The 23,353-nt window shown below is 36.9% G+C and overlaps 2 protein-coding genes across 2 annotated transcripts; both read right to left on the reverse strand.

Moving 5' to 3' along the window:
• Nucleotides 1–4,875: 4,875 nt before the first annotated feature.
• snpha (syntaphilin a) lies at nucleotides 4,876–11,682 on the reverse strand. Its single transcript, XM_007553542.2, has 5 exons — nucleotides 11,344–11,682; nucleotides 8,186–8,310; nucleotides 7,155–7,286; nucleotides 6,888–7,037; nucleotides 4,876–6,213 (listed from the first exon to the last, which is right to left on the reverse strand). The coding sequence occupies exons 2-5, from the start codon at nucleotides 8,227–8,229 to the stop codon at nucleotides 4,980–4,982; spliced, it is 1,560 nt and encodes a 519-aa protein (XP_007553604.1). The 5' UTR covers nucleotides 8,230–8,310; nucleotides 11,344–11,682; the 3' UTR covers nucleotides 4,876–4,979.
• A 1,395-nt stretch (nucleotides 11,683–13,077) lies between these two features.
• Nucleotides 13,078–21,426, reverse strand: rad21l1 (RAD21 cohesin complex component like 1). The gene is made up of 14 exons (XM_007553544.2): nucleotides 21,320–21,426; nucleotides 20,884–21,050; nucleotides 20,626–20,755; nucleotides 19,452–19,551; nucleotides 19,199–19,299; nucleotides 18,922–19,029; nucleotides 18,274–18,384; nucleotides 18,083–18,178; nucleotides 16,404–16,633; nucleotides 16,247–16,328; nucleotides 14,886–15,028; nucleotides 14,695–14,805; nucleotides 14,410–14,484; nucleotides 13,078–13,570 (listed from the first exon to the last, which is right to left on the reverse strand). Exons 2-14 carry the CDS (start codon nucleotides 21,028–21,030, stop codon nucleotides 13,382–13,384), a joined length of 1,623 nt encoding a protein of 540 aa, XP_007553606.1. The 5' UTR covers nucleotides 21,031–21,050; nucleotides 21,320–21,426; the 3' UTR covers nucleotides 13,078–13,381.
• Between the last annotated feature and the right edge of the window lie 1,927 nt (nucleotides 21,427–23,353).

The raw sequence follows: 23,353 nt of genomic DNA on the forward strand, positions 1-23,353 counted from the left end.
CGATAAAAAGAAGTCAGATTGTTGCCATTAATAACCTGCAGGTCTTAGCAGATGTGAGATTTTTTTTTTTTGCATAATTTTCAAAGTGACTTAATTTGTGTAATGTTTACAGTTAAAAAGAAAACAAGGTTAGGCCTGCTTCTGTTGCTTCTTCCGAGGACGTTAAGGAGTCATTTTACCCAAAGGAATGCTTTCTTGTGCACAGTTTTATCACACTGCTTTGCTTTTCCTCATTTATGAAATGTTATTTAATGGTGTTACAGCACAGTAAAAAACAAACATGAAATAAAGGAAACAAGCTTCTTATTTACCAAAAGGAAACAGGGTGATTAATGTGCCATTTTACATCTCTAATACACACCGATGCCCATAAAGACGGAAACATTTTAGCTTTTTTATTATTAATATCACTCTGCATTTCTAAGAGTTTGGTCAACAACATTTTGAAAAATAATCATAAATCACATATTTACATAAAAACAAATTTTAAAAAATGTTGTATTACAATGTTATGGGCAGCAGTGTTGAAGCACATTTGTGAATATTGTTTTTTTTTTTTTTTTTGCTTTGGATACAAAAAGTTGGATGACTGCAATATTAAGTGAACCATAAACCATATTTTGCAATAAAATGTTCTCAGACTGCTCAAACCGTCTCATGGATTACATTTTCCTGAACACTGAAACATTCATGCTGCTTCTAAATCTCACCTTAAAGTTTTTGTTGCTTTCATTTCTTGTAGAAAGTTTCAACATTTCCTTCTTTGTGATTATCAAAAAATATAGAAACAGGCAAAGATAAAATATTTATCTTCTGCATATCTCTTAATTACATACATATATATAGCATTGACTAATTGTTTAAAAAAGGACATCTCTTGTGAGATTTGTAACATGTTAACTTTACCTCTGAAGCATTTTACTCTTAAGGAGCAATATTTTTTTGCACTAGCCAAAGTTTTTTTTCATGAACATTTGTGGTTTCTTCTCTCTTTTTTTAAGGATTTTGGGTGATTTTATTATAAAGTCCAGTTTATTAGGCAACTTAAAAGTATAAAATGGTGTCGACACATATAAGATTTGATAGATCCAGTTTTAAATCTCAAAGCAGAAAAAAATACTTTAGCTGCACATATAAAAATCTCAATTATTACTGCAGAATTTGCGATAACAATTGCAATGAATTACGTGGATCTATATTTATTTGCAGGACAAAATGTTTCAAGAAACTCGACAAGATAAATATATGTGTTTTGGTCTATTGGGTAGACTCTGTATGGAACTAAATTGGGGCCAGAAAGCTAAAAAGAAAATAAAAACTGAAAGGGAGGGTAAAATAATCTTGAAAGTAGTGGGGAGTTATTTTCTTTTTAACTTTCAAAAATCTTCAGTTCTAAAACTTTTTTCCCAGTTTCATAATTATGGTTATGAACTTTTTTTTTCAGTTGTATTTTTTATTTATTTAAATCTTTTCCTCAGTTTCAAAATAATTTTAACTTGAATCTTTAATTTTATTTAAGTCCCAGAACCTTCTTTTTTTAAGTTTTAAAAAAAAAAATTCAGTTTGAAAAATATTTAATAAACTTTATGGTGCCAATTTAGCGCCATATGACTGGTGTATTTTAAGTGGGTGATAACATGGTAGTCATGGAAAATATTGATTACAATATTCAGAAAATGTAGCATTTTCTTCATGCTGTGAAGAACAGTTATCATGTGTTTGGTCAAGTCTCTTAAATATAACTTAAATATAATAAATTATTAGTTTAATAGTTTGGTTGACAAGAGTTTGATTTCAGTTTCAGGAACTGAAAAGAGCTAAACGTTGAAAACGCAGGCAGCTTCACCAGGGGGAAAGAAAACGTTGGCTGTTCGTTGTGCCTTCATATCCTGGCTCTGGGGGAAAGTGCGCCCCCTATCGTTTTGCATTTGGTAAGACGCTGCTTCACCGTTTTAAAACTCTGGACACCATTTTATTCATCATTTCTAGAAAATAAATTCTTTACAACACAGTTTAAGGTTCATAAAATACTTTATTCTACGTTTGGAAACACAAAAGAGCATTTTGAAGTATTTTTATAGCTGTTGAGAGAAGCGTTATAACTGCAATAGACTGGTCAAACCTGGACTGAATTATTGTACATTGATGACAGAGTGTTAAACCTTTATAAAGGGTCATCGCAAGATATTAGAATATTGTGAAAAAGTTTAATCCTTTTTGACTCATTTCAGAAAGTGGAACCCATAGATTCATTATACAGTGAAATATTTAAGCCTTTTTTTATTGTAATTTTGATGATTATGGCTTACAGATTATGAAAACATTTTTTGATTTTTGACCTTGAAATTCAGAAATGTCCTTTTTGAAGAAAAAAAAAGTTACATTTCCAAGCTTTTTTCTAGAAAATTACTGTTAATCTCAGAATTTCTGAGTTTTTTGGTGGAAATTGACTCCTTTTTTATAAGGCCTCACACACTGTAGCAAGCATATATAGCAAGAAACCTGCAGCAAACATGTAAAATGCTTTAAAACATTAGATTTAAGTTTGTAAAACTAAAATGAATTCCTGCTTTTTCTTGCACTCAGACACGGATAACATTTCCTTAAATCTAATTTAAAATACTTTTGATACAAAAAGAGAAGTGCATAACTTCAGATTATTTTTAATTGTATAAACTGTACATCTTTGCCCTGAAGGTTGGTCACCAAAACCAATGCAGGTCTGAAACAATCTGTGCTTTACATGCAAACTGTTAAAGGAGCTGAGCACTTACAGCTCTCCGTAAATCAGAATATCCTTGAAAAGTTTATAACAATCGGTTTAAAACTCACTTAAACAGAATTCTATACTTTAAGAATGTATTGTTTTGAAGATTATGACTCAGCGAAAATGGAAATTTAAGATTCAGTTTCTCATAAAATTTTGAATACTAAATAAAGTCAATATAGAAAGTTTTTAAATACAGAAATGTACCTTTATCAGAGTGAACAGGTACAAAATCCTGTTGGAAACTGGAAACATCATCTCCATAAAGAAAGCGATCAACAGAATGAAGAATGAACTAAAACAAATATAATCCAATCTGACCAAGCTCTTTAAAACTTTAGCTAAAAATGATCAAATATACTAACAAATGCAAGTTTTAGTAGTTTTTCCAGATTTTCTGTAGAATAATTGTATTGAACTTGCACAACTGAATGAAAGTAGCCGTTTATATTCTTTACATTTATTAATCCTCTGTTTGCAAAGATTGTCACATTTTGATTTGTTTTAAAATCTAAAACTGGAAATAAAATTGTGCTTCTTTAAAACGTACAACAAATTTCCTATAATAAATATTTATTTTAAAAATGGAAGTTGTCTTTTTTCAAAACAATAACATTTGAAGAGCTAAAGCTGTATTTAGCTGGACTGAGGGCAAAATGTATTTTCAATTGTTAACGTTGCAGACCTCTGGTGTAGGCCATAACATAAATCCCAAATGAAATATTGAGAAACGGAATTTTGGGTTTTCATTTGCTGTAAGCCCTAAAATAATAAACATTATCTGAGGAAAAAAAACCTAAAATGTAATTCTGTGTGATGAGATTCCCTTTTTGAACTGAAAAACTGATTAAACTTTTCAATAATACTCTAATATTGCAAAAGCAGAGGGCATATGTGAGAAATTAAACAATTCCAGCTAATTCTTGTTTTTCTAAGTCACTAACCTGCTGGCAGAATTACAAGCGCAATTATTTAATTCCTAAAATTCCTAAATGAGCAGGCATCCAACAAGGAGCAGGGATTTAAAAGTCAGAGTTGATCTGCAGATGATTAGACTGGTGATGTTAAAGGTGACCTATTATGCTTCCTTGAACATGTTAGAATAGATCTATGGGCAATACAAAACATGTTCATTACATTTTTGCACATAATTATTCAGTTTTAGGGCCTCCTGTCATTTTAAATCCAAACAAGCTGCTGCTGGCCTCGCTCCCCAACTCAATGTTTACACTCGCACTTGAAAATGGCTGCAAACAGACATTATACAACCGTCTTCAAGCATTATACAAACATATTTTCTGGTAAGTCAGTAACAAAGCACTTGTCTTTTCCAGTAGCCATGTGCTGGAACTTTGACTGGGTTGCTAGGCAACGGGCTGAGCTTGGCTGGAGTTGCTAGGTAACAGAAGGTTTTTGAAACGGTTTTCTAAAGGCTAAAAATGTTAACTTCAGCTGCATTCACACTGCAGACTGGAGTGACCCAATTCCATTTTTTTTTTATGTAATGCGACCTGTATCTGATATTTTCATGACAGTCTGAACCATAGGAACAATAGAGGTTAGATTTTTTTCAAATGCGACCTAACGTCCACGTCACTATTCTGTGTCCTGATACGCCCAACTGGGAAGAAAAGCAACAACCATGACGGACGATAATGAGGAATAAGTTGTTAATGTGCTGGCTCCTGTCGGAAAACAACTTCAAAATAGTAACTGTAACAGAGAGAAAAGCTTGTGTGTGTCTTTGTGTGAGTTTTGGTCAAAATGATTGTAGTATGTAGAATGATTGTAGTACCATACAAATGATGGTTGTATGTGTTTATGTGTTTAGCATCCATGTTTTCTTCCCCAAACACTGAGCACTTCTTATTAATGGCGGTCGGCAAAACACTGCACGCGCTCTCTGTGTGACGTTATTGCGCCCTCTCCTGTGCATGCGGGACACTTTCTGGTAGTTCACACTGGAGATCACATACAAGTTGCATTTATTTGGAAGTGTGAATGACCACGCCAAGAAATCCGATTTGACAAGAAATCGGAACTGGGTCACTTTTGGCTGCGATATGAACGTAGCCTTATTGTCAAATAGCTGGATGTTCTTTTTTTAAAATTGCTTGGGTTGTTCTTAGAAGCAGTTGAGACCCAAATGGAGGCATAAAAATGTTAATTTGGCATAATAGATCCCCGTTAATCTAGAAGTGGGCTTGAAGAGTCAGACTGAAGTTGTCCCGTTCATGCCAGCGGTTGGCCTGTCCCGGCCTGCGCCCTGCCGCCGAAGCGAGTGGAGGGCCACAGCACAGCAGCCTCTCAGCAGGGAGCCAATGTGGTAGGCGGGCATGACTTCCTGTGGTGCCCCCCGGCACAGCCACGCCATAGTGGGAACCACCGGCATCGCCAGAGCCAGAAGGTCTACCAGGAAGTAGCGGCTCCAGTGTGACAACTCAGGGGGTCGCCTGTCCTCACTTCCCTCTGCTTCGTCCTCGTCAAACTCCAGTACAGTAGCTTCCTGTCTAACAGGAAGTTGCTCTACTGGCTTGGGTTGGTGGGTGTGGGGCCCTGCCAGCACCTTTCTGATGTCCTCAGGTTCGTCAGCAGCAGCAAGAGGGAGATCTGGACGGGACAGCAGAGGTAAAGATGTTGACACTGACCATGGATCCGAAAGGGTGACTTCTGGTTTCCCTGTGGAAATGACGCTCAGCTGTTCGGTGCTGCTCTCCTCGCTCAGCCAGGTCATGGTGGGGCTGCAGCCCTGAGACCGGACCTCCGGTTTCTTCTCCGGGACCGGGACTGGGACCGGGACGGTGGGTGGTGCTGCTGCTGCTGCTGCTGAAAGTGGCGGCTCTTCTTGAGGTAAGTGAAGGAACAGGTGATGATGCGGGTGATGATGCGGGAGGTAGGCATGTCCGCCACACCTGCAGCTGCTGCTGAGGGAGTGGCAGGAGTGGGACATGGGCAGCACGGCGCCGCCACTGCACAGATGCTCACAGGTGGCCGAGCGGGAGACAGCCGGTCCAGGCCGGAGGTGGTGAGCCTGGTGTGGCAGCTGCTCAGACAAGCGCGCCGCCTCCAACAGCAGGTGGGTTTGTTCCGCGGAGCGAGGTGCCCCGCTTGGTTCTGGAGGGTTGCGGTCCATTTGCAGAGCCTCGCTGCTCCGGCGAGTCAAGGTGGAACCGCGGGTCAAGGTGCTGGCGGGGGAACAACCACAAGACCTGGACTTTCCTCCAGGCCGAACTGCCTGCAACCCTGAGTATGGCTTATAATCGTGAGGGTCTTGGTCATGGACGCCAATGTTGGATTTGACCGACTCCACCACTTCGTGCAGGTGCTGGATCTCCTTACGGGCCTCCTTCAGAGCTAACTGGGCCTCCAGGCGGTGACACTCCTCCTTTATCCAGTCTTCCTGCATCTTGTTCAGCTGGGTCCTCAACTCTTCTATTTCATAGTCCCTGGAAAATAATAAGAGAAGGATTATTACAATGGATGAATGAATGAAAGATGGATGGATGGTTTGATGTACATAAAATGGAAAAATAGCTTGATTAATGGATGGATGTCTGGATGGACTAGTAGACAGATGGACGGCCGGACGGATTTTATGCTCCGTGTGTCAATACAAATTATGATTCATCGATTGAGATTCTCGTTCTCAACAATGGATGTCTGGATGGACTAGTAGACAGATGGACGGCCGGACGGATTGATGGATTGATTAATCGATGGGCAGTTGGTTGGACAGATGGGTGGATGGATTGTTGGACAGACAGATGAATAGATGTATTAATGGACTGATGGAAGTAAAGAAGGATGGATTAGTAGATGGATGGATGGCTGGTTGGTTGGTTGGTTGGATGGATTAATTGAGGATGGATGGATGGATGACTGGTTGGTTGGATGACTGGTTGGATGGCTGGATGATTGGATGGATGGCTGGTTGGTTGGATGGTTGGTTGGTTGGATGGATGGATGGTTGGTTGGTTGGATGACTGGTTGGTTTGTTGGTGGGTTGGATGGATGATTGGTTGGATGGATGGATGGTTGGCTGGCTGGCTGGCTGGCTGGCTGGCTGGTTGGTTGGTTGATTGGTTGGATGGATGAAAGGATGGTTGGATGGCTGGTGGACCTGTGCTGCAGTCGCTCCACGTTCTCCCTCAGCCGGGCCCTCAGGTGTCGGATGCAGACCTCCTTCTGCTGCAGTGGGGTCAGGTACTGCTCCGGCGCCGGGACTTTGATCCCATGGTTGTTGATGCAGGCCGTGTGCTTCGTCTGGCGCCTGAATCGGCACAAACAGGTGAACACCTGATTAACACACCAACTCATTAACACACCAACTCATTAACACTCCAACTGGAAACCCTTGTTCTGCTCATGCGGCCGAACAGTAACCCACCTGGGCGTGCTTGGATTGGTCCGGGCTGTGGGGCTGCCATCAGAACCCCTCGTCCGTCCGGGATAGGTGTAAGTGCTGGACATGTCACTATGGGAACATCCCCTGCTCCCGCCACTCGTTCCAACAGAGCGCCTTAAGGGGAAAATAGACTTTACTCCAAAGCCTTAAAGGTGATTTATTATCCTTCCATAAACAGGTTAGGAAAGGTTTGTAGACGATACAAAACATGTTTGTTACAATTTATTTAAAAAATTATCGCAATTATACAACCGCACATCTTTGAATAGCATAAGTGGAGCCTCCTGCACAACCAACAAGAATGCAGAAAGTGGTTTTCTGGATGGTAAGTCGACAACAAAACACTCGTCTTTTCCAGCAGCCATTATACAATAAAACCAGCTGACCAAACTTGCAGGAGCTGAGTGTGGGTTGCTAGGTAACGGGGCTGGACTTGGCTGGGGTTGCTAGGTAACGGCGCAGTGCTCCTCGATTGTGACTAATGCTGCCTTCCAGCTGTATTTGGAACTGGGAAATCCTGATTTCCTAGTTGGAAAAATCATCTGGGACCCCCCTCCCCAAGTCGGATTTCCCACTGAGAAACGGAGCAAGTTCAACTACCTCCAGTTACAACTTGTAAGGTGGGCTTTGCGTTTCAATATGGCTGCTCTTCGCATCAACAGTAGTGAGCTGTAATGGAAACACACCTATTGTAAAAGACAAGTAAGAGTCCGTCTAAAATTTGTTTTACCTGTATTGCCTGCAACTAAAAACTGAACAAATAACTGGAACGCAGCATTAACAATCAGGAGGTTTTTGAAATGGCTCATTTTCCTGACATAGAAAACATTAATTTATTGCCAAAAAAGGGCTGGTTGTTTTTTTTTTTTTTTTTTCTCGTTTTTTTAAGCGCCTGAGTTGTTTTTAGCAGCAGTTGAAACCCAAATGAAAGTATAAAAACATGTAAAGTTTAAATTTTGCATGTGTTCCCTTTAAAGTTACAGCTGAGTGAGACTTGAAACTCTGAAAATTACCTGCGCTGAATGGAGGATGACTTCCGACTTGGAGTGAGAGACATTTGGGGTGAAAAAGCAAATCCGAGGTCGTCTGTGCTGTTGCTAATGGGATGCTGGGAGCCCTCACAGCCAGTCTGTAATAACTGCAGCAGGCAGCAAAATAAGTACATTACATAATCAGAGACAAGCTCAAATCCAGCCAGATGAATCCCAAAAGAGGACGAATTCTGCCCTAAATGATCTGCTCTGTGTATATATTCACTGTAACCCAGTGACAACAGTCTGACCCCTTAGGAAAGATATTAGCAGGAAATAAAGCCTTCTTTCTGCGAGGACACAAAGAGGACCAGTGAGTTCACAGCCTGGGCTGTCCTTCTGCAGCAGAGCTGAAAATAAACATGATTCAACGAATACTGACAGAAGAACAACACGACAGTCTGATTACTGGAGGTTGGCAGAGACATTTACTTGCTTTTTATCGTTACTGTTAGAAACAGATGGATCACCGCTACTGCTAACCTTCTCTTGGATTAGGATTTGAGTTATGTAATAAAATTAGGGCTGAACAATATGGCTGAAAACATAAAAGTGTTTCATATCCAGTATCAATTATTGAATATTTTTTGTTTTAAATGTCTGAGGTGACCTTTCCTGTTTAACCACAGCTTTCTCTCCACGGTGTTGCTTTTTTTTAAGCAGTTATGAGGCAAAATGGCGGAACCTTAAACTGCTGCTGCATCAGTTACTCCACAGGTCGTTGCTAGGCAACCAAAGAATGAGTGAGTTAGTTGGTCCCACTAACTTATCTGGCTTTGGGAGGTTGAGAAGCTCAAGTCTTTCCTCTGCCTACATTTCCCAGAATGCTGTGCGGTTCTGGATTAGAGTTCAGTGAATTTTCTATATCCTGAATATCCTTCCAGATATATCATCTGTTGATATTAATTATGGGTACATATATTGTTACTGAGTTATTGTCCAGACCTAAATAAAACGTTTCGCTTCATTTAACAAATTTCATCATTAATTCGCAAACAGAGAGCAGGAAAAAGAAACAAATCTTGGATAAACCTTTTCTCAAAAATTAAAACAAACTTTAATGGACATATGCATTAAATGAGCTATATAAGTTGCAAACAATATATCATTGTCCTAATTATTAACTCAGAAGTGTGAAAGAGTATTTTAATTTATTTTGGGCTGGTAGTGCATTTTTTCAACTCTGTTATAGTTTTATTCATTGAAATGCATCTTTGTTTTAAAGTAGTATGCCGTTATTTCCATCACTTGCTCTTTAGACAAAGAACTTTTAATTACTACTGGCAGATTATTTCACTTATAACATGGCAAAAATGCCTTATAAGTGGAACTAGTACTTTTTCATGAATATTAAGGAATTACTGACTTCGAACAAGCTCCTATATTTTGCTGAAAGTTACTTTTTCTTTTCCTGTTTCTACCGTAGTAAGATATTTGCACTCAAAACTTGACCAAAATAGTAAGATTTTGCGTTTTTGCAGTGTAGTCGTTTTCCAGGTGAAGTTGACACTGTAAATATCTCTTATGCCTGAGTGTGTGGTATGGTTGTTTTAATTCATTCTGTTTTTCAGAAAAAGAACATCATAACGGCAGGATTTGCTGAAATTAATGGAGCAAAGAATGGAAATCTGTCAATTTTTGACCTTAAACTCAAGAACACTTTGGTTGTCCAGCAGGACGACGACACAGAGCCAGTTCACCTCTGGATGGCTCAATAAATAAATTAAACTGAAGGTTTTTCAGTGACCCAGTTCAGGTTTAAATCCCCCTGAGGCTCGGCCTGGCATGGTGTCCTTTCAGGCTCAGAAACCCTCAGATGTTATGGATTAAAGCGATTCAGCAGAAAATTCGTCCATTAAACATTATTGGAAATGTTTATGTCAGACAAAAGTTACTAACTTTAAGAGATGTTTACTTTTTTCAGAGAGAAGGTGGTTTGGATTTCTCGCTTAATAAATAAAATCATTTGAAAATATAATGTTTTTATTTCTTCAGCTTATCTTTGTCTATTTTGGATTTTCTTAATGATCTGAAGCAGTTAAGTGCAACAAGCATTGAATTTAGTAATATTCTAAAAAATGTTAATTTAGTTTAATTGGAAGGGACAATGCAACATTAATTCACATTTCTGTAAACACGGCAGAATTAGCCAAAAGGCTTTAAGTCATCTGTTGTCCTTACACAAATTTAATTAATACAAAAATTAAATCAATACAAACAATAAATACCAAAAACAATTAAACTACAACACAATTATCATAAAAAATATAAATTAATCCTTCACTTACACATACTAATTCCAACTAATTACATCTTATTTTATGTAAGGGTGACAGGAAACAAGAAAATTAATTTCACTAGATTTTATGAGAGTAAATATGACTGAATAAAAATGCACAAAAACTTCTCAGATCATTTGTTTTTCTAAAGTTTTCTACTACATTACCGTTTTTGTTGTTGAGAAATTAAAGGGCTCTGAATTATTTTATTTTTTGCAAAGAACTACAAATGAGGCATAACTTCACTTCTGCTACTTCTATAAAAACATTTATTTTATTGTGAATAACTCAAACAAGTCAGAAATATCGTACATTTTTGTAAAACTAAGCACAGCAGAGTGTAAACAATGAACTTAAAGAGAAATATTTATCTGAAATGAGCACAAAATGTCGCCATTTTCCTCAGAACTTGCCGGATCTCAGCAAAGTTTCATAAAGCTGATGAAGACCCGGTCTGGAGGAGAAGAGCCTGCTTCTCCTCGCCGTCCTACATCCTCCTTTTCTAGGACGAAGCTCTGCTCTGCTTTGCGCAACAAGTGGAAAAGAGCTGGTGAGAAATACGCAATCACCTTACGTAAGTGTGGAGGAGGATGAAACCAGACCGCTTCAGGTTCAAATGATGCAGCGATTAAAATGTCAGCAGCGAATCCCTCCCGTCTGTCACACGCAGGAAATAATTTTACATAAATTAAAACGATAAGAAATAAATAAAAAAATAAAAAAATAAACAAGTCCCCGCACAAGAGAGATTCAATCAGCCAGAATCTACTTTCTATCTTAGCAAATAAAACGAACCCAGACTCAGCAGTGTCCTATTTACAGCGGATGGAAAGGTGGAGCTCGGAGGCGGACGGGTTCTACCTGTGCTGGTGAAACAGTACCGGTTCGGTACCGCGGAAGAGCCTCGGTTCCGGCCCGACTTCATGGTCCCCGGCGGCAGCAGGAAGAAGAGGTGCTGGCGGTGCTGATGAGAGTCCATCCTGTAGCCATGAAGCACCGAGACGAAATGAGGCGAGAGCCGCTGCTGCATTGCTGCTTCTTAAAGTGACAGGAGGGACTCATCACGCCTCATCTGGAGACCCGCAACATCCCCGCAAGACACGCGGAGCAGCCGCTCACAACCCAGACCCGATAAAACACTCAGCCTGAAAACATATTAGGAAGGATCTAAAAAAAAGTACAATAATATAGTTTTATCGCTTATTTAATTGAGTGAAACGCATATTATATAGATTCAAACACACATAGAGTCTACGGCAGCCGAGTGGACGTTTTTCACATTTTTCTCTTGATGGTTTTCTAGAGATAGCGACTTAATTTCCATTATTAACTCCTTAATGACGGTTAATAACAATGGTTTTCTAGAGATCAATTTCTCGCAATAACGACTTAAATCCCTGATTTCTCAAGATAAGGAGTTAAATTCCCACTGGGTTTCCAGAGATGACTTAATTTCTTGGTGGTTTTCTAAAGATAAGGAGTTAATTTCTATTGGCTTTCTAGAGATAGCGACTTAATTTCCATTATTAACTCCTTATACCTCCTTAACGATGGTTAATAACATCGTTATTAGATGACAACTATTTTCTCATAACGACTTAAATTCTTGATGGTTTTCTCAAGGAGTTAATCTCCACTGGTTATCTAGAGATAATGAGTTAATTTCACATTATCCACAAATACTTTGTCTTGATTTCTCGAGATAATGTCTTAATTTTACGTTTACTGGAGATAACGAGTTAATTTTCATTATTAACTTGTTATCTCGAGTTAATTTAACAATGGTTTTCTCGAGTTAAAATTAATTTCTCAATGATTTTCTTGAAACAATTTAGCTTTCAAATAGTTTTCTTGAGATAATCACTTAACTTCCTGTATTTTCTAGATAAATAATTTCTCCAATGTTTTTCTCAAGATATTGAGTTCATTTCTTGTTTTCCACATATATACTTTCCCCCATTTTTCCCCCCCTCAAATTAAGTTTTTGAGTTAAGTTAATCTTGAGAAAACAAGCTTTGTTTTCTTGAGATCACGAGATGAACAGGTTGCATTTAGAGGAAGGAATAAAATTTCACTTGTGATGTGGAGAAAACATTTGGTAAATTAACTTGTGAATTGATTACATCAATTACATTTTAGTTTAGCCTAAAATTACACGTTCTTCCATGTTTTTTTCTACTTTCATTTGATTTCTGACGTAAATCATGCAACGTGTGAATCACTTGCTACAGCGAAATGTAGATAATAAATAATCTATTCATTTAATGTCTCAGAAAATTAGAATATTACATACAACCAAAACGTCAGGTTTCTGAAAAAATGTGTTTCTCTGCACTCTGTACCTGGTTTTGTTTTGCTTCCTTCCTTTGATTTAATTTTAAGGCATTTACATCTCAAAAAAGTAGAACATTGTGAAAATAAATGCTTTTTGTTACTCATTTCAGAAACTGAAGCTATTTTTTAGACTCGGTGCGTAAAGAGTAAATATTCCAAGCCCTTATTTCTTATAACTTTGATGATTTTAGCTTTCAGAAAATTAAAACTTTGTTGGCACGGACAAAATATTTAAATTACACAACAAACCTGTCATCAAACTTCACAGGTGTGAGAATTATTTTATATATGTTTTACATAGTAAGTTTTCACCTTGGTTTTCTCTCTCAGGTTAAATGAATCACACCTGGGATGGAGCTGCTCCGACATGCAGGTGACATTCGAACAAGACGTGAACCAAACAGGTGGGAATGTAAAAAACCAGCAGCTGAAATAAGTTACAAAATACAAAGAACGATAAAAAATAAATACTTTCTCTCTCAGAAACAGGCCAACACCAGTTTCATACAACTGAAATGAGCTTGCTGTGACCAAACGGCTTCTACTCCAAACAACCAGAACCGCTTCAGGTGTAGAATTTGGGCCCGGGGGCCACAGAGACGTCCAGGTATGGGCCCGGCTGGTGCAGAACCACGATTTGTTGCTTTTTCAGAACCAGCAGAGACAAGAAAGTGGCTGCAGCCTGCGATCGAGTGTTTCCTCTGCAGAGCGACAGCAGGCTGAAGGCGGGATCTCCGGCGCCGCCGTGGCTGTGCTGCAGAAACAAAACGCAAACACATCCATCAGATCAGTTCTGATTGGTTTTTATTGGTTTCAGGTGTCGTTTCAGTCCGTTTTTGTAATAGTCGTTACATTCCTGGGGAAAAATAAGGCAGAAATAATTTTTGTGTAGCAAAATCCTCAAAAAAAAAACAAAAACAAAACAAAACAAAACAAAAAAACTGTCAGTTTTGAATAAAATGTGTTAATGTACATTTAACAGAGTTGGGCAGTAACTAGTTACATTTACTTGAGTAACTTTTTTTTTGACAAAATTTACTTTTAGGAGTATTTTTACCACTCTGTACTTTCTACTAAATTTTCTGAACGTTTTACCCACTGACACAGACTCACACTTGCAGCTTTTGATAAAGTTTTTTATTGAAAAAAAAAAAAAAAGATAATTTTTTTATTTCCCTGATTTTGTTACTTTTTATTTAACTTTATATTTTGGTCCGTCTGATTACATCATTTTTAAATATTGAATGATTGATAATTTGATGAATACTTGAGTAGACTTTTTACCAAATACTTTTTTCCTTGGGTTAAAATATGGTCAAGTAGAGCTGTTTTTACTTCGGTATAATTTTTGGGTATCTCTGTGTAAGGGTGACGAAGGTGTGGCCCAGGGGCCAATCGTGGCCCTTTAAATGATTTTATTCGGCCCATAACTACAAATCAAGAGAAATTTGTCAACAAAACAGAAAATAATTGGATGTTTTTATTTTAATAAGGGAACCTTTTTTATGTTTTGGATCTATAATAACATTTTATTTTCCTGTCAGCTATTTTTTCACCTGTAGTTTTGTTATTTTTCAGTAGCAGGCCTTTTACCTTCAGGTTGTTCAGAAGCTTCATTGCTCTCCTAGTTATTCTCCTCTCCTCAAAGTCCTGGCTCCCCAGCAGAGACTGTAGGTTGGAAAAGCACCATGTTTTTAATCAGGGATGCTGCACACATCGTCCAGCCAGCAGGGGAAAATTAACACCTGCCATCTGTTAGGAGCCGACAGACTAAAGCTTCACTACCAGCTATTTTCAGACATTTCAGTTATTTAGAGCCGGAGAGGAGGCCAGCAGGAGGAGAAAAGCGATAGGAAGCGTCTGTTTCCTCGTAAGCACCTGTGTGTGGAGAGAAGTTGACTGAGTGCGTTGCTCCACATCAGAGGGATGGACAAACATGGAGTCCTCTGACGGCAGGTCGGGATGAGCGATATCTACGCTGAGTTCATCCTGACAGACACAGATCACAAAGGAGTAAAAAACCACGACATTCCTCACATTTTCAGGTGATACTTCCTGTTAGAGCTTACATGGAGGACGGCAGAATACATCTCCTGATTGTCATTCATGAGGTCAAAGGCCATCAGCTCAGTGTTGTGAGTTACTTCAGTGTTTGCAGATGAATCTCCCACACTGGCGTCGCCTGTGAAGAGGGAGCTGATGTCTCCCTGAGCTGCAATGAAACCAATCAGAACAGGTAGAAAAAAAACAACAAATCTGCTGGAAAAATATTTTATAAAATGTTTTAAAACATGCAGAGCCCCCTGGTGGTCAATGAGGGATTTGTTTCCCCTTATCTCACAAATGTACAGCAAAAATTGGGATCACTGCAGATAAAAAACAAAAAAAAAGGCAAAAGTTTCCATCAAAAATCTCAGAAATTTTGGGGTTAATCTCAGAAACTTTCTAAAAAAAAAAGAAAAAAAAGAACCTCAAAATTCCAAGTTTTTTCTTGAAAATTTATGAAGTTAATGTAAAAGATTCTGAGGTTTTTTCTTGAACATTTTCTACAAGAAAAAAAAGAACCTCAAAATTCCAAGTTTTTTCTTGAAAATTTATGAAGTTAATGTAAAAGATTCTGAGGTTTTTTCTTGAACATTTTCGACATGGAGCTCACAGAGTTTCCTGTATTTTTCTAGAGAACTTCTGATCTCATCATTTCTGAGTTTTTTGCAGAAATTTACTCCTTTTTTTCTGTCTACGTCTTGAATACTGACAGTTTTCTGCTACACTCAGATGTTTTTCCATGTATGTTAACATCTCGTTTGTTAGTTATCTGAAGTTTTATGTCTTTTTCTTTTGGATAAACGTGAAAAATTGAAAAGCAAAACAGCAAAACTTTCTATTCTTACTCAAAAACATAAACATGACAGAATCTTTCTGAAAGAAGGAAAGAACGAAAAATAAAAACACATTCAAACTATTTGGACTATTTTTGAGGATAATCTGACAGTTTTGATGGGTCTGTTAGTCTGAAGGGTTAATAAAAGGGCGTTTTCTCCTGCAACCGAAACATTTTACATAAAAGACTTACAGAGTTAGGAACGTATAAACATGTTTTCACTTTATGACATTTTACATTTTTCCCATGTTAAAAGTGAAATAATTTGCCAGAGCAACTAGCACTTTTTCATCAATATTCAAGAATTATTGACTTAAAACAAAATATTATGTCAAGTATGCAAGTAACTGTCAAGTTACTTGCTGAAAAGTAACTTGACAGTTTTGTCTTATTTCAAGATATTTGCTCTAGAAACTAGAAAACAGATTCTGTGTTTCTGCAGCGGATTGCAATAAGAAAATGCATTTATTTTAAGGCTTTTATGCATCTTCATCAGGCGTTTCAGTGACTGTCCTTGCGTTTGCACATTAATCAGCATGACTCATGTACCTTTTTGTTTCTCTTGCCGCATCTGTTCAACCTCTTCTTCTACGCTGTAAAATTTTACCTGGAAAACACTTTTGGCAAAGACCTGCGAAGGCAACATCCATTTACATACAGGTACCAGGTATTAATACGGTAAAAGACAAAACATGTTGTGTTTTACCTCTTTAATGAGTGGATTAACCAGAGTGGAGCACGGTTTGGAGAAGAGTTTGTCGGCTCCGCCGCTCTCCTTCCAGAGCATGAGCTGCACCGTCGGTGGGGCCATGTCCAGCGGAGCGACCAGATCCGAATAATCCGAGATCTGCTCCCTGATGGCGTCGTTGCTCAGCTCCTTCATCTGGTCGACCACCAGCTTACGTTTCCTCTTACCCAGCTTTCTCTCAGCGTTTGCTTAAATAAAAACAATTATTTTTTTTTAAATCAAAAAGGCTGTTTGACTTCTTAGTCCCTCCAGGATGTTGCAATGTTTTTATGTGGTAGTTGCAGATTAAAATTTCTGATTTTGCAGCACCTCTCTCAAAAAGTTGAGTTTTTTAAGCTTTATTTTTACAAAACAGTTCAAATTGCTGCACTTAAGTATCCAAAAAAGGATTTTAACATAATTAATATTTAAAGTGCACATAACATTACCAAGTAGCTTCTTGAAATATCAGCATCAATACAATAAAATCACATCCTGAAGAACTGCCAAAAGAAGAATTTAATATTGGTCATTAAAATTAACATTAACTGGATAAACAGTAGAAGTCAGTCCAATAGAACTGGGCTTCAAAATATGTAAAGAAATATCAAAGTTTAGTAAGTTTTTTCTCCTTAATTCTCAATAATTATTATATTTGTTTAGCAGAAATGCTGCCTCATTCCTTCTGATTTTAGTTGGCCAAGATGAACATTTATTTTATAATTTAAATATAGATTAGATATTTTAAATAAAAAAAATATACTTTGATATAAAGAAATTATATAAAGAAATTGAGCAAAAATCTTTATTTTTGCCATTTTTTTCACATCTTCCCTCAAGTTTTCAGAGGCCCTGTAGCGCCTCCTGGTGGCCGTCCCTTTAAAAACACTGCTACAGAGCATATTGAAGTGTTTTTTTGCAAAAAAAAAAAAAACAACAAAAAAACAACAATTTTTACAGTTTAGCATAATCCTGCAGGTTTGGTTCTCAAGAGACGTCATGAAACAGGAAGTTAGATTAGAAAAAGGAAAAGCGGATTGGTCAAAGTTCAGCCAAGTTGCAGTGATTGGTCAGAAATGAAAGAAAATGGTTAAGTTATTAGCGAGCAAAATTGCGATGACTTGTGAAAATTATAAGTCCGCGAAAAATGACTGAATTTGTAATAATAGTTGCGATCGCCACGTCTGTCACAATAACAAATATTGCTGGGCGATAAATCATCCCAGAAGTTATTGCGATAAACGATAATATTGTTACTTTGGGACATTTTTAAGTGATAAAATGATAATGGCAACAACACATTCTGAAAAATCACTAAACTTTAGATTCTGATGAATATTTAACACTGGAACTGGGAGATGTTTTAAATATCCAAAATAAAAAAACAAAACAACAGGAAAAACAAAATGAATTATGAAATCTCTGTAAATTAAATTGTAATTTAAAAAAAGGGAATGTTGAGACCAAAGTATCAGACTGAAGAGTTTTATCATCCAGTTTTAGTTAGAAAGAAAAGAGAAAAATGATAAAACAAATAGAAATTACAGAGCTAGTTTTATAATTGATTTATTGCGACAGACCCAGCCATCGCAACATCTCAGCTGACTCCTTAATGATCACTGGGAAATGGAGGATCCCAGTTTGAGGCGTTTGCTTACGCGTGATGGGAACGGGTTCTAAAGCGAAAGCGTCCTCATCGTTGATCAGCAGAGTGATTTCAGTTACCGTCTCCTCAGGAAAGCCGAGGTCGACGTCTGGAAAACACCAGGAGAAACACGACCATCACACACATGAAAACCCACAGAGTTTGTTCCAGACATAAAAGTGCTGTTTTGTAAAACATCGTCACCCATGTGAGGTTCATCATCCTGAACTGGAGAACCTTCTTTATTTTCACTTTGCAGCTCTTCCTGGATGAAACTCTGGGTTTCAATCTGATCGATGGGGTTTGTCAGGAAGTCTGAAGGGAAACCAAGAAGCAGCAGATCCCTTTAATCTATGACAAACTGTTACCTTTAATGGAAATAAACATTAAAGCTGCAGTAACTTAAAAAAAAAAAAAAAACATTATTTACATATTTGTTTAAGCTGTCACACATAGCTCTGTAAAAAATTAAGAGACCAAGCCCACCGAAAATGGCGGATAAACAGTTTTCCTGTAATCACAAGTTGTTTCTGCAGCATTAGCACATTTAGCAGTGAGCACATGAGGATGATTGACAGCAATAACACCCTCTGATTGGTTGTTCTTGGACAGTGTGTTTCTCAATAGTAGCTCAAAGAGACGGTGGAGGAGATCAATGTTTTCACAGATTATCTGGTTAATTACAAACTGTCAGGACATGGTGACAAATTTAACAAATATATTAAAAAAATACTTATTATAAACATTACACACTGCAGCTTTAACAAAACAAGGGAAAGAGTTGGAAAAAATGCTGAGCTTTTTAATTCATTAGATTTAAGAACAAAAAGGAGCTTAATTAATTCGACCTACCAAGTATGTCAAATTCGTTCTCCTCATCGCCAAATCCGTCTCTATGTGCTGAAAAGTCATCAAAGCTTTGGTCCAGCAGTGTGTTTGCTTGGCTCTGTAACTCATCTCCTACATGTCAGAAAGAGCGAAAAGAGACAAAGACTAAATGAGAAGCAGCTTTGCCCTAGGAAATGTGGTGTCAAAAAAATGGATCCTGCCTTATTAACAGAAACTAAAAATGATAAAACTACTATAAACATCAAACTCTGGAGGAGGATGAAAACAATCTTTCTCTCACCGATGTCTTGAAAGTTCAAAAACTGATGTCCGAAATCCTCTTTCAGAGTGATATCCTCTGAGCGACACTGGTTGAGGGACACATGGTCCACATCGATGTCACTTAGACGATCAAAAATGAAGGAGAACATTTAAATCAGAATCAGGTACTGTTGATTAATCAATCTGAAATCGTTTCCATGGGGATTAGAAACGTTTCCAGGAGAATTGGAGAACATATTGGAGGTGAGTGTTTGTGGAGCCTGAGCTGTCACCTGGGCAGAGGCAGTGGCGTGTCAAAGGCGGTGAAGTCTTCTACCAGAGTGATCGCCTTCACTGTCGCCTCAAGCCCTTCCACAGGCATATCAGTCTGACCTGGAATATTGACATAAAAAACAACATCAATCGTTGCATTAATCTAATGCAACATCGATGCATTAATCAATTAATGCATCAATTAATCGATTAATGCATTATTTAATTATTTCAATTAAAAACAGTATTGAAACATAAAAAAATTTAATGTTTATAATTCAGCAAGAATAAAACAATCATAAAAAATAGGACTTATTTATTATTTTTTAAAATTATAGCCTGCACATATTATGAGTTTACAAATGAATGTAAAATGAAGAGCCCACTGCACCGAACCCCATTGAAATCCTTCTGGTTATTCCACCAAATCTTGATTCCTGAACTTTTCCTGAGTTAAAACATTAGTTTTGTTGTTTCTAAATGAATATGAACTTGATTTCTTTGCTTTATTTGAGATCTGAAAGCTCAGCATCTTTTTTCTTATTTTGACCATTTCTCGTTTTCTGTAAATAAAAACTAAATTTTTGCTTGGTATTTCTATAACCAAAAAATTCTATAACCAATTTTTAGCAAATAAAAACAGATATGATGTAACAGCAGTGGTCAGGGTTTAGCTCCAAACACCATAATAAAATACACGCTGCATGTAGGTAAATAAGACAAAAATATATAAAGCAGTAAGAAACACTACTTTGAAAAATAGTGTTTTATAATAAACCTTGTTTAAACATTACAAGGCTTACCCTTGTTTCTAATACCTTTATATGACGTTTTTAGAGGTGTTCTTTTGTGTGTGTGGAATTTTAAAATAAAAACTTGAAAAAGAACAGGTTGATTTCATAGTAATTTTGTCCAAGTTATGGTGGAAATTCAGATTCTTAGTTTAAAAAATGGGTCAAAAACAGATAAGTCTGAAAATCTCCCCAAAATCTTTATACATTATTTTGTGTCTTTCATACTAACCCTGAGCTGTAAAAATTAAACACGATTTTACTTTTAGTTAAACACTATTTTACTTTTCCAGATTACATAGAAACTCTGACAATTTCTTGGAACTTCAACTTTTTAAATGTATTACTACAAATAAAAAAATGAAACACAGAAAATATGCAAAAAAGTACAAGTAATTGTTACCTGGCCTGAATGCCATTTTAATTTTGACCAGGGCATCACTGCAGTCTGCAAGGAGATACTTTGTCTTCCTGGAGTAGATTCTGACCACGCCAAGAAGAAGATGACCAGAAGTCCTCAAACCAATTTTCATCTAGAAGAAAATCAGATTCACATTTTTATAATCAGCTGTTTAAGTTACTCCAAATTAACTGGATTTAACAAATGGATACATTTCATTCTAAAAGGTGTAGATATGTATTTTTAGGAAGTAAGTGGTACTTTAGGGGAAAGGATGTCTCTGATGGATGTTTCCAAGTTGCATTCAAACACATGGGCCTTGGTAAGCTTCTTCTCCCAGTGCGCTGCCAGCCAAATTTTGGCTAAAGGACCTCTTTTGGACGTAAACAGTTGCGTGAAGAACATCATTGTGAAAGGATTAATATGACCTGGTATAGAAAAACAAAGAGATGCCAAGCTAGCTTTGATCATGTTTATAAATTTTATAGCAACAACACTGTGTATCGTTTATGCTAGGTTAGGTTAAAGTCAGCTAACGCTAGCTGTCACTGCGTCGTGAGCTAAAATCCGGCAGCTATAGGTCAACTTTTATGGGTAAAGACATGACGTCGGTAGAAATTTTATGCTTCATCATTTAGAAATGAAATGTAAACGTTGTAAGGGAGATAATATCGCCGATATCACGAGCACGACTTACCTTTAGTTCAAGCGAAAACGAATTTTGACAACCATTAGTGAACGTCAGCACAAGACGTATTTAGTTGCTAAGCAACTATCACTTCCGTTCCAGAAAACGAACTATGTCGAGTCTTTTTAAAATCTGTAACTCTTTTATTGCTCGAAGAAAGACAACGACTAGCGTAGATACTTATTATATTAACGAGGCAAATAAATTACGAATAAATAAATTAATAAAATTATCAGCGTCAACGTTTCCCTCGACGATGACGCGAGAGAAACGCGTCAACGCGTCCTTCGACTAGGAGGAAGCTTTGAAGATTTGAGTGATATTTGAGATTTTTCGGCTTGATTCGACTATAACACACTTCCCTGTATCTGTATCTTTCCCGTAACTCTTATATAAGAAACTGCAATGTTGATTTTGCATCTGTTGGTTATTGCGCAGGACAAAAATAGCCGAATGTCTGTATGCCGATCAGAACAAAGATGGCGGACTTCCGAGTCGCAAGCGTTAACACCGTATTCTACAAAACATACAAAACATCTTCAAAGCAGCAGTAAGTATTTATTCTTTTCAGAAACGTTATGACAAAAGATTATTTGATAGGTCCTGTTAAATTATTAGAGCTTAACAGCTCTTTTTATTTTTGGTAATACAGTTTAAAGTACAAGTTTACTTCACAAAAAATAAATACATATTAAGTCTATTTTGGAAGAAGAATGAAAGATTCTAGCTTTTCTTTACAGTAGACATACATCCTAGTTTATGCCTAGGATTTATTTGAATGTATTGGCTTTTGGTAATCATTTTATTTGTAGACACTTTAAAACTTTTTTTCAATATGTTAAGATCTTGGGAGTTCCTTGGTAATTGCTACGCAATTAAAATGTTAGAATTTGAAAATGTTTTTTTAACTAGGCAAACTTTTCAAATGGATAGATTTTTGCAATAAATAAAAGTAATCTCCATGCCTAGTAAACTAACAAAATGTCAACTTTCACTGCATAAGTTGAAGCCTTAAAACTTGAATACGTAGACCAATCCAGTCTGTTTGTAGAAAACAAGTTTATGGAAAAACAAGACGTTTGGTGGATGTCTTCTCAAAGCAAAAAAAAATATCACCTTTGCTGTAAGTGTGATCGTTTCTGTTTGTTTTCTCTAGATGGCGCCCTAGCTCCAAAACCCTGCCAAAAAATCTTTAAGCAGATTATTGTGCAAACTGGTAAGATTCTAGCTTTCTTTGCAGTAGATTATTAATTTGCTGATATCTGATCAACTTGTCTTCCGTAATTATTAATTACAGATGACTAATAATCATCTGTAACTAATAGATCATTAGTTACAGATGATTATTGTTGATAATTATTATCGACAGTAATTATTTCATCTTTATTGTGGATAAAAATTTTAATATTCATAATCCATTCAGTAAGATTTTGTGTTTTTTTTTTTCTAGTGGATTTTGCAAGATAATATTTACAGGAAGTATTAAATTGGTTTTGTCACCTCGTGTTCTCCAAATAAATGGAGGCACAAATCAGAGTTTCATTCAGGATTTAGAGAAAACACAAAATATTCAACTTAATGTTTACCAACAGTTAATTTATTATGATACTCAATTGTTTCTGCTGCTTCTAGAAATAGTATGTAATCCTGGAGAATAACTCACTGAAGGTTTTCAACAGAACATCAAACTATCATATGGACAGTTAAAATCAAAATAGCATTGATTTTACTCCAGGAAACGCAGAACAACTGTAAAACAAACAAACAAAAAAAAACAACAACAACAAAAAAAAGCTTTTTCATTTTCTCCCTCATCAGGATTTAAAATTGACCTCTCTTATAACTTTGGGGCAATTAAAGTAAATTTTAATTGACTGAAACATCAGTTTACTTGGCTTCTGTAACTGGCCTAATGTTTGATTCTATGCGATACTTTTCATAAAATGTGAAACAGTTGTTTTTCCTAGTTAATAAGGGAATAAATACATACATTAGTGTGAAATTACAATGTGTCGTAGCCTAAATCAAACTGTTTTGTTTTTC

Source organism: Poecilia formosa, unplaced genomic scaffold (assembly GCF_000485575.1).
Source record: "Poecilia formosa unplaced genomic scaffold, Poecilia_formosa-5.1.2 Scaffold57, whole genome shotgun sequence".
Taxonomy (NCBI): Eukaryota; Metazoa; Chordata; class Actinopteri; order Cyprinodontiformes; family Poeciliidae; genus Poecilia; species Poecilia formosa.